This window comes from Tachyglossus aculeatus, chromosome X1 (genome assembly GCF_015852505.1).
Source record: "Tachyglossus aculeatus isolate mTacAcu1 chromosome X1, mTacAcu1.pri, whole genome shotgun sequence".
Classification (NCBI taxonomy): domain Eukaryota; kingdom Metazoa; phylum Chordata; class Mammalia; order Monotremata; family Tachyglossidae; genus Tachyglossus; species Tachyglossus aculeatus.
The window spans coordinates 134,282,789-134,298,518 of NC_052101.1; the positions used below are offsets into that span (position 1 = coordinate 134,282,789).

Sequence of the window (15,730 nt, forward strand, 5' to 3'; positions counted from 1 at the left end):
TTAGAAGGAGTTTTCTCCCAAGGTAGCAGACAGTCGGACACTGTGGCATTTTTCAGCTCTCCAACTCGGAATCGCCCCTCTCAGGCCAATGATAAACTCATGACTCGCCTCCTGGTTCACATCCCCGCACCTCCCCTAGCTGTCCTTGGTACCCACAGGGTCCCCCAACCCAGCTCAAGTCTCCTCTCTTCTGAGAGAAGCCTTCTCTGGGTCCCACTGCAAACTCCAGCAGTCGCCCCTTCTCCCTGCTCCCACCTGCATCCAAAGTCAGCTTGGGAGAGTACAGCAGAGCAAACTAGACGTTCCCTACTCTCAAGGAGCTGACATTCTCTTGGGGGAGTCAGACCTACAAAATCTGTAGCAATAGTGGAAGCAGTTGGCAGGGTGAGGATCGGAGAGGGGAGTAAAGTGAAAATCGGAATGAACAATCAGATAGTTCCTCGGCAGTCCATCTCTATACACATGCTATGGATGGGTATAAACACCTAATGTCTTAGCCGTGGCCGTTGGGTCGCTCTAACTTGAAGTGCAGGGAATTGATCAGGGAAGGCATGATGGAGGAGGCAGGGTTTTAAGTGGGCTTTGAAGATGGGCAGGGCTGGAGATATGGATTTGGCTGGGGAGGGAACTGGAGGTCGGGGTAAGAGCATGAGCTGAGGGGATGGTATTGGGTGAGCTGAGGGCAAGGGACAATAAGCTTGTGGGCTGGGCAGTGGTGGATGGAGGGGACTGATTTGTAAGATGGAGAAAGTTGGCAATGGCAAGAAGCCATTGATGGCTTGAGGGAAGGGAGGTGGATGGGTATTGGAAGAGCACGGGCTTTGGAGTCAAAGAGCACGGGCTTTGGAGTCAGAGGTCATGGGTTCAAATCCCGGCTCCACCAATTGTCATCTGTGTGACTTTGGGCAAGTCACTTAACTGTTCTGTGCCTCGGTTCCCTCATCTGTAAAATGGGGATGAAGACTGTGAGCCCCCTGTGGGACAACCTGATCACATTGTAACCTCCCCAGCGCTTAGAACAGTGTTTTTCACATAGTAAGTGCTTAATAAATGCCATTATTATTATTATTATTATTATTATTATTATTATTATTATTTTGAGGAGTGGAGATAGGTGTGCTTAGCTATCTTTCAGGAAGATGAAACAGATAGCAGCAGGTAGAATAAACTAAAGGGGAAGGATGCCCAAGGCAGAGAGGATCAGGACAGATCTTGAAGGAGAGTGGTGTCTAGAGAGGAAGGGGTAAATCTAGGCAGTGTTTTGGAAGAAGTATGGCGGGACTTAGCCATTTGGAGTGACTTATATTGACTTTTGGAAAAACAAAGGTTAGTGGCCATAATCGTTGGCTTATTTCAAAGAATGGGCATTGGCATCTAGAATTGGGACTCCCAGTGAGGTCAGAAAATGAGGGAAAAAAAGTTCTCATCCCTGTTCTGTTAGCATTTTCTGTTGAAGAGAACATGGGAACTAAACGATTTGATAGTAAATTTCTGACAGGTTTGTGACTTGGATCCCAAGCCGCCTTCTGCAAATGATGAAGTGACTCAGGATTACCCTTCTTACCTTCCCTGTTTCCTTTAAGGAGATTGTGTCTTCTACACCCAATGTTATTTCAGGAGGGAAACTGGGGTTCCGTGACAAGGAATATGTTATAGGGCTTAGTGTGTAATGTACTATTTTGTGAATTGAAGTTTGGTGACATTTAAAGTGGTGGGTGGTCAGGTTTTGTGAATTACTTTTATGACCATAAAGCATTAGCATTGAAACATTTGTAATAATCTCCCAACTCTTTTTTTTCCCCTAATGTTACTTAGTTGAGCAGTTACTTGCTAAATTTCACGGGTATATTTCAAAGAAAAAAAAAACAAGGAAATGTCTTGCCCACTTGAAGAAAACCAAAGAAACCCTGACTAAGGAACAGTGGGAAAATGAAGAAGAGGAGGTTTGCTTATTTCTTTCAAAGATTATAAATCCCCTTCCAAAGATTTTAGGGAAGATCTGATAATTCTGTGTGTGTGAATCATAATTTGGACGGGGGCAGAAAGCTTAATTGCCAGTGTGCCTGAATTCATTCTTTCATTCTCCGCATAGAGATATGAGATGAAGGGAAACTTTCAGGGAAGGGAGTCCAGGTCTTTCCTAGGGAAGAGTCAGTGGGGGCAATTTCTCTACGTCCCTCCTTCCTCCTGGGGACCCCACCCCTCCTGGGGACCCCACCCCTCCTGGGGAATGGAGTTCTGGACAGCCGCTGTTGTGCAGGAGAGGCAGACGAAGTCACACACCCGAGTCCCCGGTGCCCCTTCTCTCCTCCACTGCTCCTCATGTGGGTAGCCTTTGGGATCCCCTGGCCAGGAAGGGTGGACCCACTTAGGGTGATGGGCCCGAGACCCATCAGAAGAGGGGGGGAGTCACGGGGAGCACAAAACACTTGGGGGGCCATGGGCTCTGCCCCTACTGGGGAGCCCTTGAGAGGAATGAGGGTCAAGATGGAAGAATGATACTGCTATTGATTGGTTCCTTAAGAAACCCTCTGCCACGATAACACATGCTGAAGTATAGGGCCAAGTACTCCAGTGTGAAGGATTTAGTCCTAGGATGGAGGGTGATAATTAGGGCTCCTTTAACTTGGAGTCAGCAGTAGCTGGGAGATACTTCAAGAGTGAATCTGCACCCAGTAAGTGCTCAGTAAATACCCTTGGTTGGCTAACTGATTGCTTGATTTACAGTAGTTTGAAGGACATCCCTGTAGTTGTTCTTACTGATCCTGAGATCCTGATCAGGAGTTTGCAAGCATAGATTATAAGCTCCTTGTGGGCAGGGATCGCATCTACCGACACCCAAGTGACGTCCTTACATCTGAAGGAAGTCCTTCTCTGGGCCTCTGCCGTTGTCATGGCCTGGCCCTGCTTTTGATTTGACAGGCATACCTGTCTATTTGGAATTGTTTCTGTGGCGTCTCGTACTGCAGGAACAAAGCCCTGAAACAGTTGGCGGTGTTGAAGATTCTGTGCTGAAGGACAGCGACCAAGAAAAGGCCCTTCTAAAGCAACGTCCTGAGTTAGGTGCTCAGTTTTACCACCCACCTGCAAACGATGAGCACAAGAGTCAATTAGAGAGTCCAGGAGGAGATGCCACAAGTGCTTTTTACAGCAGGCGTCAACAAATTGGAAGGTATACCATAACCAAGAGTAATGCAGTGGTTATGTTTCATTTGTCTCTGTCTGTGGCCGAATTGTACTTTCCAAGTGTTTAGTACAGTGCTCTGCACACAGTAGGCGCTCAATAAATGCCATTGAATGAATGAATGAAATTCAGACTAGCCATACCTTGTGAATAAGAAATCAAAATTAAATGATAATTCAGCGAGTTTTAGCAATGTGAGATCATCATCAATCGTATTTATTGAGCGCTTACTGTGTGCAGAGCACTGTACCCCACATAGGGAATCTACCTGGCCCCTTCTTCCTGCCCATCAAAACCCCTACAGTTCTGACGTGATTGAGTTGAGTCTGGACCCTGTAGAATCACAGAAATTGAGGAAGGAACCTTGAGCAATCACCTGGGCCTGCCCTTTCCCCAAATCCTCTACTGGCTTCCTGTGTCTCTCCGCATGAGATGAGAACTCACTGTTGGCTTCATGGCTCTACACCATCTGGCAGGCAGTGTGTATCTTGTTAACGTTGTTCGTTCCTGAGTGCTTAGGACAGTGCTTAGCTCAGTGAATGCCATTGATTGATTGTTCGATTATGGTTGGTTATGACACACACCCCCTCCTCTTCACCCCTGCCCAGTCTTTTTCAGATGTTTTGTGCCTGGACAGGCTTTCCCCATTGGATTGCCCTATTTCTCCTGAAGTCTACCATCTCACATTGTCCTTTCTGACTTCCATTGTCTTTTTACAGGATCATTTGTCCAGGGTCACCTGGCCTTCCAAAATGTCAGTCACCTTACTCAGTTTTGTATTTACTGTAAATTTGATGGGCCTACTCACAATTCGTTCATCTCAAGCATTAATCAGGATATTAACTAGAACCATCCATTATATTATTTTAACCTACTGTCCCTTTTCTTTTAGGAAACATGTGTTTGACCATCCAGCTCCAGAAGGTGAAAATAGAGTGCAGCAGCCATCCAAAGAAGGTACAGTAGCAAAAGTGTTCTCTGCTCTATGTTAAACCTAGCTGGAAATTTGAGGGGAGAAAATGGGTCCACTCTTCACTGCCTCAAATGACCGTTTGAGCTCTTATCTCCCACTGCGGGTGGCTCCATTGCCCAGAACCTTTCATCTTCTGAACTATAGCCTTTTAGCAACAGGGATACTGGATTGGTAGTTGCGAGTTCAGAGTCAGGAACATTTTTTCAGGGTTACAAGGCTTACCACAATGGCAAGAAAGTTCTATTCATGGGAACGTTGATGAACTTTGAAGGGGAAATCATTTTTGTCCCAATCTGATGTCATTATGTTCAGAGTTACTCGATGAGTCAATCAATGGTATTTATTGAGTGCTGCCATGTGCGGAGAGCACTAAACTAAGCACTTGGAAATGTAAACTATAATGGAGTCGGTAGACACCTTCACTGCCCACAAGGAGCTTACAGTCTAGAGGCAGAGACAGTCTTTAAAATGAATTAGGGCTATGTACCTGAATGCTAGAGTTGGCCAAAGGGATGGTGTGACTCAAGGTGCTGGGATTTGAATCAGGGAAAACTGTTTGGAGGAAGAAGGATTTAAGGAGGGATTTGAAAGTGAGGAGAGCTGTGGTCTGTTGATGTGGGGAAGGAAGGAGCTCCAAGCCAGAGAAACTGGGTGAGTGAGGGAACAGAGGCGGGAGACTCAAGAGCAAGGTCCAGTGAGCAGGTTGGCTATGGGGGAATTAAGAGTGCCATTTGGGGGATAGCAGGTCGAGAGAGCAGTTAGGTCAGGCGGGTCCAGATGGGGGAGAGCCTGGAAGCCGGTTGTATGGATGGTCTTCTTTGATATGAAGTGACTCAGGGAGCCAGTGGAGGGTTTGAAGGACAGGAGAGATGTGGACCAGGCAGTGATGCTTCGGGAAGATGATCTGTGCAACAGTTTGTTGTGGGGGGCGGGGGAGTGGTATTTATTAAGTGCTTACCAGGTTCAGAACACCGAACTAAGTCCTGAGAGGAATACACAGATGGGAACTAGACACAGTCCCCTCACAAAGTTTTCTTGCACGTGTCACTAAGCTGTTGAAGGGAAAGGAGTGGGGGCAGCTATGCTAGTTGCAGAATAGCTGGCGGTCCCTATTTATCATCCCCTTTGGTGGATGGTGCTCCCTGGTGTTGCCTGCACTGTGCTCTGTGGGGAAGGCATTGTCCCTCTTCATACTTGCTCTGTAGAGGCACGTCTGTCAGCTCTGACAACCATCCAAGTGAGGGGTGGAGGCAGGTGGATGAATGGATAGATGGCTCAGGAAGTACTGCAGATATGCAGGCTGAGAAAGCCCTTCATTTTACATTTTTATGTAATGATTACAGAACAACCCAAGAATCCCTAAAGAAGGTGCAGAAGAAAAAGTAGCCTCCATTTTGACTCCAGTAAAGAAACCAGGAAACCATTGGAATTGAACTTCATGGTCTTACCCAGGAAGGAAGACTAAAGTACATCTGGCCTGGGAATACTGCAAGTTAGAGAAATTAAGTATATATAATATACTTAATTAAGTATAAGTATAAGTATTTCATTAAGTATAAGTAATAAGTAATTAAGTATATATTATTCCCGAAAGAGCGGTGGGTTTTTTTTGTGTGTGTGGTGAGATTTTTTTAAAAGGTAGCCATTCTTTGTTTTAAGTGATTTGTGCCCTGCCAATCCCGCTTCATTTCACTGCATGATATTCAAATGGGGGCAGTGATATGGTTTCCTAAAGGAGTTTGTGGTAGCATGAGTTCTGGAGACCTCTGTTTCGCTTGTTCAAGAAGCAGGCCGAAAAGGAAGAAACACACAAGTATTCACTGCTTTTAACTTTTTTTTTAGAATTTGCCTTTTGTTTTTCCTAAGATAAATGATTAAGAAGGGTGGAGGTCACAAAATGCTTCAGTAGGATTTTTGATGTTTTAATTACATTTCATTGTTAAAAGATGTTCTTAGTGAATGAAATAATTTGTGGAATGTTAAAAATATCCTTTTTCCTAAGTCAGTAAAAGCCTAACTTACTACCAAGGAGTGAGTTATGTACTAGGGGACACCTTAGCCATGCAGTTGTGTCATCTTGGGCCTGATACATCGATCGATAAGTGAAATTTTTTTGGTAACTTAAACGAGATGCCATTATTAAATAAAAAGTTTTTTTATTCCTGTAAATCTTTTGGGGTGGTTCTATTATTTCTTTGCTCTTTAGTCATATCTGACTTGCAAGAAGTGTACCTGCTCGACTTGGCCCCACAACATTATACATCACTGGTTCACTTAAATTTTTATGTTCTCAATCCTTTTATCCTACAGCTTCCCATCCTTTCTGATGTCCTGTATTCATCACTGAAATACATACACATGGTATTACTTCTATTTCCTGATTTGACAAGAAAAACCTTTAATACACATAGGCTCAGAATTCTTAAAGCTAGAATTGAAAGCTTTACCTGATCCAAAAATACCACGGTCTCCAAAGTGCTTAGTACAGTACTACAGTACTTAGTATAGTGCTTGTACTTCCCAAGCGCTTAGTACAGTGCTCTGCACACAGTAAGCACTCAATAAATACGATTGATGATGATGTTGATGATACAGTGCTCTGCACACAGTAAGCGCTCAGTAAATACGATTGAATGAATGAATGAATTTCACCTAAGCATGGCAGTGTCAGAAAGACGGTGTGGGAAACCCAGCTGCTTCTCCAAAGAATGGCACACATATTCCTGTGTGTCATACTTCCCTGAGGAATGTAAGAGGACACATCTTCAGTCCTTTGGTTACAAATGTTGTTTCCCGATTCTGAACTTCTGGCTAAAACAAGCAAAATGGCAGCCTCCACCTCCCTCTAATGAAGCTTGTGTGAAGCCTGAAGCCATTCCAATGAAACAAGAACTCCATAGTCAGTTGAACATCAAGCATCTGACGATTAGGTTCCTTAGAAAGATGGATATGATGTAAGACAGATGGTACCACGAGACAAGTTCTTCTTTCAACTTGGGCCAGCACTCTCCATTGTTCTGGCATTTGTTGTCCATTGCGTAGTTGGGTTCTGTAAAAGAAGTCACAGCAACACAGCACAAGGGTTTTATTATTGCAGTGGTAATACAGATTTGTATGAATGAAGATAGAACCTGTTGCTCTAAAAGCGAGCTCAACCTCACCGCCGTACAGGTGGAAAGCACAGTCCATTATAGTTTGGGGTGAGACACTTGGTAGGAGTCACAGGAGAGCAAATCAGTTGCGAGTCCTCATCACTGACATTGTTCTAATACTTGTGTCTCCCCTCCCCGTTTCTGATAAGGACCAATGGATGATTCTCCACTTTTGGTTTTCTGCTGCTCTAGTTGGATACTGCATGATTCTGTCTTTCTTTCCCCGTTTCTCATGGTTGGGAAAATTAGGCAAGGCGGGGGGCGGAGGGCAGAGGAGGGCACCTATGCAAGGTTAAGGTTGTTACAGCACACCAAATGGATTCCAGAAAGCTAAAATGGAGTTGTCTGGTCTTGGGTCAGTTTCCACATCAGGGAATAGCTATGCTATCATTCCCCCTCTCTCAAGCACTATTCATTTAGAATGTTTTTGATGACAACCCAATTCCAGATCATCGGCCTCATTAAAACACAGCTAAAGACAAAGAGTATAATTCTAGTAAAATGCTCGTAGGTCATTTGAATATTCCCCAATTTAATTTTCTGACCCTTAGAACATGCTAAGCCCTTTCCTGCATCAAGGGTCAAGAGTAATAAGTAATCTACGTGTTGATCTAAGGGCACCATGGAAGGATGGTCCCTGGGGCTCTTTCCACTCGCCACATTAATTGCCATTGTATCGGTATCTGAGGCACACAGCGACGAAGGGAGGCAGCAGGTGAGACCCACTCCTCTGCCATGTTGGTCCATGGTACGGTTCCTCTTTATGATGGATAAGGCCTCTGAGCCTTTTTTCCCCCTGCTAAGGACATGAAGCGTGGGGCATTGTGTTTAGTTGTTGGTGCCATCGTATGTGGGGATCCCAAGTTCTCTTTCCTTGCTTTCCTTTTCTCACACCTACACCAGCCTACCCTACTTAATCAGTGGTATATATTGAGCATTTACTGTAAGTGGAGCACTCTACTAAGCACTTGGGAGAAAACAGTATAATATTGGGTAGAAATGATCCCTGCCCTCGAGGAGCTTATGGTTCAGTTGGGGAGGCAAACATTAAAATAAATTACAGAGGGGGGAAATGGGAGCATGTAAGGATAAATAGAGAAGCAGCGTGGCTCAGTGGAAAGAGCACGGGCTTTGGAGTCAGAGGGCACGGGTTCAAATCCTGACTCTGCAAATTGACAGCTGTGTGACTGTGGGCAAGTCACTTAACTTCTCTGAGCCTCAGTTACCTCATCTGTAAAATGGGGATTAAGACTGTGAGCCCCCCGTGGGACAATCTGATCACCTTGTAACCTCCCCAGTGCTTAGAACAGTGCTTTGCACATAGTAAGCACTTAATAAATGACATTGTTATTATTATGATTGTTATACAGACATGCTGTGGGACTGGGGGTGGGGTGAGTATCAAAGTGCTGAAGGTGTAGAGACCCAAGTGCCCAGGTGACACAGAAAGGTGGAAAAATAGGGTCGGGAGATGAGGTGTTAGTCAGGGAAGGCCTCTCAGAAGTGATAAGATTTTAGTAGGGCATTGGAGGAGGGGAGAATGGTTGTCTGTTGGATGTGAAGAGGGGGTTCCAGGCCATAGGGAAGATGTGAGCAACTGGTAGGTTGTGTGAAGGATGAGATCGTGGCACCCTGAGTAGGTTAGTTATTAGAGGAGCAAAGTGTGTGGGTTGCATTGTAGTAGGGGAGTAGTGAGGCTAGGTAGTATAGAAGAAAACTTCAAGGACTCTGCGTTGTTTTCAAAAGGGTATGGAAGAGACAAGCTGATTACCATCAGTACTTCCTGTGCTAGTAGGGCATGGTGGTTGACGGGCAGAGTTTCCTCTGCCAGTCAAGTCCAGCTCAACTTCACGGAAACTTCATGGGAAGCAATGGCCTAGTGGATAGAGCCCGGGAGTGGAAGTCAGAAGGACCTGGGTTCTAATCCTCGCTCTGTCACTTGTCTGCTTGTTTGACCATGGGCGAGTCACTTCACTTATCTGCACCTCGACTACCTCATCTGTAAAATGAGGATTCCCCTCTCAGGGTCGCACCTGGAGAGTTTCCGGTACCAAGCGCTGGGGCAGGTACCGGCAAATTGGGTTGGACATAGTCCTTGTCCTACGAGGGCCTCACAGTCTCCGTCCCCATTTTCCAGATGAGGTCACTGAGGCTCAGAGAAGTGAAATGACTTGCCTGAGGTCTCACAGTGGATAAGTGGCGGAGCCAGGATCAGAACCCACGACCTTCAGGAGAGTCAAGCAGAGGCCTACCCATTCCATTCCTAGCTTGGCCAGTGGCTAGCGAGCAGAAGGCAATCTGCTATAAGTCAAAACTCAAACTCGCCCATGCTGGGCAGCAGCAGCATCAGAGAGAGTCGAGGGTGGAGACTCAGATTTACTGTGCAGAAGGCGGCAATGGTAAACTACTTCTGAATTTTTACCAAGAAAACTCTATGGATACACTACCAAAATGATTGCAGGTGGAGAGAGGTATGTTCTGGGAGAGATGAGTCCATGGTGTCGCTATGGGTCGGATACGACTCCATGGTGTAAGACAAGAAAATGAGAATTAAGACTGAGCCCCATGTGGGACAGGGACTGTGTCCAACCAGATTTTCTTGTATCCACTCCAGTGCTTAGAACAGTGCTTGGTACATAGTACGTGCTTAACAAATACCATAATTATCATTATTATTAGTAGTATCCTAGCTTCACATGTGATCGGAGGGCACAAATCATTGCATATACCTTAATACAAACAGCAGTGAATTCTACTTGGGATCATTATTAGGCCCTGCCTGGTCCTCTCCATTATAAGGATCTGGTGGGCAAATAGTATTGGTAAGCAGGCTAGGAATCTTGATTTGGCTTCTCCCTGTTCTCAAGACTTTGACAACCCAAACTTCCTGATAGGCAGATAGACGAATGTTTAGATAGGACAGAACAAAGGATAGAGGAGGATATGCGATGTTCCCATTTTGAGTAAATGGAGGTTTGGCCAGGCAAAATGGAGTCCAGGCCAAAAGGCCCATCATGTTCCCGCTCTTGGTATTTTACCCCTCCTCTAGTCCCTGGAGCTACTCTTGTTCACTTGAGATGGCTAGGAGACAGTCAAACACAGGTCTAGGAACAAAGCAGCTCAGAGGGAACAGTTACTGAGTAGGTAGTAATGCAAGGCCTAGACCACTGCGCTTCCACAGTAGGAGGGGAAGAGCTCATTTGGGTACCGTGGTTTTTTTATGGGATTTGTTAAGCACTTACTATGTGCCAGGCACTGTACTAAACGCTGGGGTGGATTCAAGATAATTGGGTTGTATTAAGCCTGTGTCTCACAAAAGGCTCACAGTTTTAGTCCCCGTTTTGCAGAGGAGGTAACTGAGGCCCAGAGAAGTGAAGTGACTTGCCCAAGCTCACGCAGCAGACTAGTGGCAGAGCTAGGATTAGAAACCAGGTCCTCTGACTTAGAGCCAGTGGTAAGAAATTTCTTTTTGATATGGGTCACCACTGGAGGTTTTTGAGAAGTGAGGAAAAATAGACAGAATGGTGGTTTTAGAAGAATGATGATGGCAAAAGAGTGACAAATGGATGGGCGGCAGAGAGGTCAGCGAGGAGGCTGGTGCAGTAATTGAGGCGCGATAGGCTAGGTAGCAGTTTGGATGGAGAGGAAGGGATGAATTCTAGAGATATTGTGATGGTAGGTCCAACAGGATTTGGTGACAGACCGAATGTGGAAAGAGTGTCAAGGGGGCAAGATCAATCCATCAGTGGTATTCGATTGAGAGAAAACAGGGCCAAAACACTAAATACATAGTCGGTGCTCAATGAATGCACTTGATGAATTGGTCACAGGGTGATTGGGTATGAGTGTGAGTGTGGATAGCTCAGTCCAACCCTTCACTCCCGCTGGAGAAACGAGTGGGATGCCCCGTTCCCCCACCCCTTAGTCAATCAATCATATTCATTGATCACATACTATGTGCAGAGCACTCTACTAAGCTCTTGGGAGAGTAAAAAACAACAAAATTAGCGGATTCATTCCCTGCCCGTAATGAGCTTACACATGCTCTCTTTTCAGCATGGAACATCTTCCCCCATCCTGTCTAAGAGATTGCCACTTTCCCCATCTTCAAAGCCCATATATATGTTTGTACAGATTTATTACTCTATTTATTTGACTTGTACATATTTACTATTCCATTTATTTTATTGATGATGTGCATTTAGCTTTAATTCTGTTTGTTCTGATGTCTTGACACCTGTCCACTTGTTTTGTTTTGTTGTCTGTCTCCCCCTTCTAGACTGTGAGCCCATTATTGAGTAGGGATCGTCTCTACATGTTGCCAACTTGTACTTCCCAAGCGCTTAGTACAGTGCTCTGCACACAGTAAGTGCTCAATAAATACGATTGAATGAATGAATGACTGAATGACACGTCCATTCCTGGTCTGAACAAAGTCTCCCTCCAGTAGGCGGCCCAGCGGATGGGTCACCTGGTGGCTGACGTCGTACAGGCCGCCTTCCTGTGCCACCGGAGAAGCCATTTGCTCTGAGACACGAGACGAGGCTCCCACAGCCCAAGGGCAAATGTACTGCTTGGCAAGTATTGAACCCTTCAGTGGTATTTACTGAATGCCTCCTGTGGGCAGAACACTGTACCAAGGGATTGGAGAGAACAGTTGCAGAAAGTAGTCACAACCCCTGCCCTCGAGGAGCTTAGAGTCTACTGGTGGAGGCAGACTGTAATAAAAATGTCGCATAGGGGGAGGCACTTCAGTGTAAGGCCATGTGCTGTGGGGTGTAGAAGCAGCCCTTAGAGCCCTCGAAATACTCCCTTCGGCCCAGAGGGGACCCGGCTGCTGGGTGGTTGCCCTGGTGGATGGAGTGCTCCGCGTCTCATGTTGCCATGGCTGCCCCACAGCTCCCCACCAGGATTCGGCGCTGGGTTGGGGGGTGACCCCTCTGAGGCCAGGGAGTGGTGAGGATGGGCCTGGTGGTGCCAGGGAGGAGAGAAATGCCTATCATGCCCAAACAGGAGGAGGCTGGGGCAGGTCTGAGGCGGGGGGACTGGGGAATCACAACCTCCCCCCCAAGCCCCCTCACCTGGACCTGCTTCCCCATTCACATCTGACAGACCTCCGCTCTCCCCGTTGTCAGAGCCCAAATAAAGTCCCATCTCATCTCCTCCGGGAGGCCTTTCCTGACAAGTCTTTCATCTCCCCACCTTATCTCCCCATCATATACCATATTACCCGTGAACCTGAGTCCATTCTCCCTAAATATTTGGGCACTTAGGAGAAGTAGCATGGCCTAGTGGATAGAGCAGAGGCCTAGGAGTTAGAAGGACCTGGGTTCTAATCACCGCTCCTCCACTGGTCTGCTGTGTGAACTTGGGCAAGTCACTTCACTTCTCTTTGCCTGTTACCTCATCTGGAAAATGCAGATTAAGAACGTAAGCCCTATATGGGACATGGACTGTGTCCAACCTTGGATCTACCCCAGCGCTAAGTACAGTGCCTGGCCCATAGTAAGGGCTTAACAAATACCTTTACAAAAAAACAAAAAAAACAGTTCCCATTCACTACCCCACAGCACTTGCGTCTGTATCCTGACACATTGCTGCTGCCCCTCATTGTATTGTATTAGAGAAGCACTGTATTGTGGCCGAGTGGGAAGAGCCTGGGATCCGTGAGTCAGGAGAACTGGGTTCTAATCCTGACTCTGCCACAATTTCCCCCTCTTCTCTAAAATGGGGATTAAATCCCACTTCTCCCCTCCCCTTCTACTGTGAGTCCCTTGTGGGAGTGGACTGTGTCTGTTCTGATTAACTTGCATAAATCCCAGTGCTTCAATCAATCGTATTTATTGAATGCTTATTGTATGCAGGGTGGTTTGGATGTGTATAATTCTACTTATTTATATTGATGCTATTGATGCCTATTTACTTGTTTTGATGTCTGTCTCCCCCGTTCTAGACTGTGAGCCCTTTGCGGGCAGGGATTGTCTCTGTTGCTGAATTGTACTTTCCAAGCGCTTAGCACAGTGCTCTGCACACAGTAAGCACTCAATGAGTACTATTGAATAAATGAATGAACTGTACTAAGCGCCTGGGAGAGTACAACACAACAATATAACAGACACATTCCCTGCCCATAAGCACAAGACGCCTATTATTATTATTATTATTAACGTGGTAATCAATATCATACCTCCTCCACTCGAGACAGTTGCTTCTTGAAGTCAGGGATTGGGTCCACTAACGCCATTGCCTTCTCTCCATCAGGTCCGACCTCCCCAAAGTCACTTCCCCCCCTTCTCCAACCCCCCCGGCTCTCAACACTCTGCTACTCTCCCATCCTTCCCAGCAGTATTCTCAGAGGAGCTCTCCTCCCTCCTCTCAAGTGCTACTCTGGCCACCTGTGCTTCTGACCCCATTCCCTCTCATCTCATGAAATCTCTCGCTCCATCCCTTCTCCCCTCCTTAACTTCCATCTTCAACCGCTCATTCTCCACTGGCTCCTTCCCCTCTGCCTTCAAACATGCCCATGTCTCTCCCATCCTACAAAACCCTCTCTTGACCCCACCTCACCTTCTAGTTATCGCCCCATATCCCTCCTACCATTCCTTTCCAAACTCCTTGAACGAGTCATCTACCCGTGCTGCCTCGAATTCCTCAACATCAACTCTCTCCTCGACCCCCTCCAGTCTGGCTTCTGTCCCCTACATTCCACGGAAACTGCGCTCTCAAAGGTCACCAATGACCGCCTGCTTGCCAAATCCAACGGCTCATACTCTATCCTAAATCCTCCTCGACCTCTCAGCTGCCTTTGACACTGTGGACCACCCCCTTCTCCTCAACACGCTATCCGACCTTGGCTTCACAGACTCCATCCTCTCCTGGTTCTCCTCTTATCTCTCCGGTCATTCATTCTCAGTCTCTTTTGCAGGCTCCTCCTCCCCCTCCCATTCCCTTACTGTGGGGGTTCCCCAAGGTTCAGTGCTTGGTCCCCTTCTGTTCCCGATCTACACTCACTCCCTTGGTGACCTCATTTGCTCTCACGGCTTCCACTATCATCTTTACGCTGATGACACCCAGATCTACATCTCTGCCCCTGCTCTCTCCCCCTCTCTCCAGGCTTGCATCTCCTCCTGCCTTCAGGACATCTCCATCTGAATGTCTGCCTGCCACCTAAAACTCAACATGTCCAAGACTGAACTCCTTGTCTTCCTTCCCAAACCCTGCCCTCTCCCTGACTTTCCCATCTCTGTTGACGGCACTACCATCCTTCCCGTCTCACAAGCCCGCAACCTTGGTGTCATCCTCGACTCCGCTCTCTCATTCACCCCTCACATCCAAGCCGTCACCAAAACCTGCCGGTCTCAGTTCCGCAACATTGCCAAGATCCGCCCTTTCCTCTCCATCCCAACCGCTACCCTGCTCGTTCAAGCTCTCATCCTATCCCGTCTGGACTACTGCATCAGCCTTCTCTCTGATCTCCCATCCTCGTGTCTCTCCCCACTTCAATCCATACTTCATGCTACTGCCCGGATTGTCTTTGTCCAGAAACGCTCTGGGCATGTTACTCCCCTCCTCAAAAACCTTCAATGGCTACCAATCAATCTGCGCATCAGGCAGAAACTCCTCACCCTGGGCTTCAAGGCTGTCCATCACCTCGCCCCCTCCTACCTCACCTCCCTTCTCTCCTTCTCCAGCCCAGCCCGCACCCTCTGCTCCTCCGCCGCTAATCTCCTCACCATACCTCGTTCTCGCCTGTCCTGCCATCGACCCCCGGCCCACGTCATCCCCCGGGCCTGGAATGCCCTCCCTCTGCCCATCCACCAAGCTAGCTCTCTTCCTCCCTTCAAGGCCCTGCTGAGAGCTCACCTCCTCCAGGAGGCCTTCCCAGACTGAGCCCCTTCCTTCCTCTCCCCCTCGTCCCCCTCTCCTTTCCCCCATCTTACCTTCTTCCCTTCCCCACAGCACCTGTATATATGCATATGTTTGTACATACTTATTACTCTATTTATTCATTTATTTTACTTGTACATATCTATTCTATTTATTTGATTTTGTTAATATGTTTGGTTTTGTTCTCTGTCTCCCCTTTCTAGACTGTGAGTCCACTGTTGGGTAGGGACCGTCTCTATATGTTGCCAACTTGTACTTCCCAAGCGCTTAGTACAGTGATCTGCACACAGTAAGCGCTCAATAAATACGATTGATTGATTGATTGATTGATAGGGCGAGCGGGGGCTTCCGAGGGCGACGTGCCACTGTGCGGCCGGAGGGGGAAAGGCAGGGAGAGGGCCATGGCGGCCGGCGGCCGTTGGCAAGAGGTGGGCGGCCGTTGGCAAGAGGTGGGCGGCCGTTGGCAGGAGGAGGGTGGAAGTGGTGCGCGGGGCCCGGAGGGCGGGGCCGGGCCGGGGAGGAGCCCGTTGCGCA

The 15,730-nt window shown here is 47.3% G+C and overlaps 1 protein-coding gene across 1 annotated transcript in view; it reads left to right on the forward strand.

Annotated features, from left to right (window-relative positions):
* The window catches only part of LOC119919705 (telomere repeats-binding bouquet formation protein 1-like), a 28,591-nt gene extending 22,963 nt beyond the window's left edge, over nt 1-5,628 (forward strand). The window contains exons 12-15 of the mRNA XM_038740323.1: nt 1,816-1,943; nt 2,970-3,172; nt 4,077-4,141; nt 5,501-5,628. Of these exons, the coding sequence (XP_038596251.1) occupies nt 1,816-1,943; nt 2,970-3,172; nt 4,077-4,141; nt 5,501-5,520 (416 nt within the window). The 3' untranslated portion in view covers nt 5,521-5,628. The remainder of the gene's footprint in view (nt 1-1,815; nt 1,944-2,969; nt 3,173-4,076; nt 4,142-5,500) is intronic.
* The last annotated feature ends 10,102 nt before the right edge of the window (nt 5,629-15,730 follow it).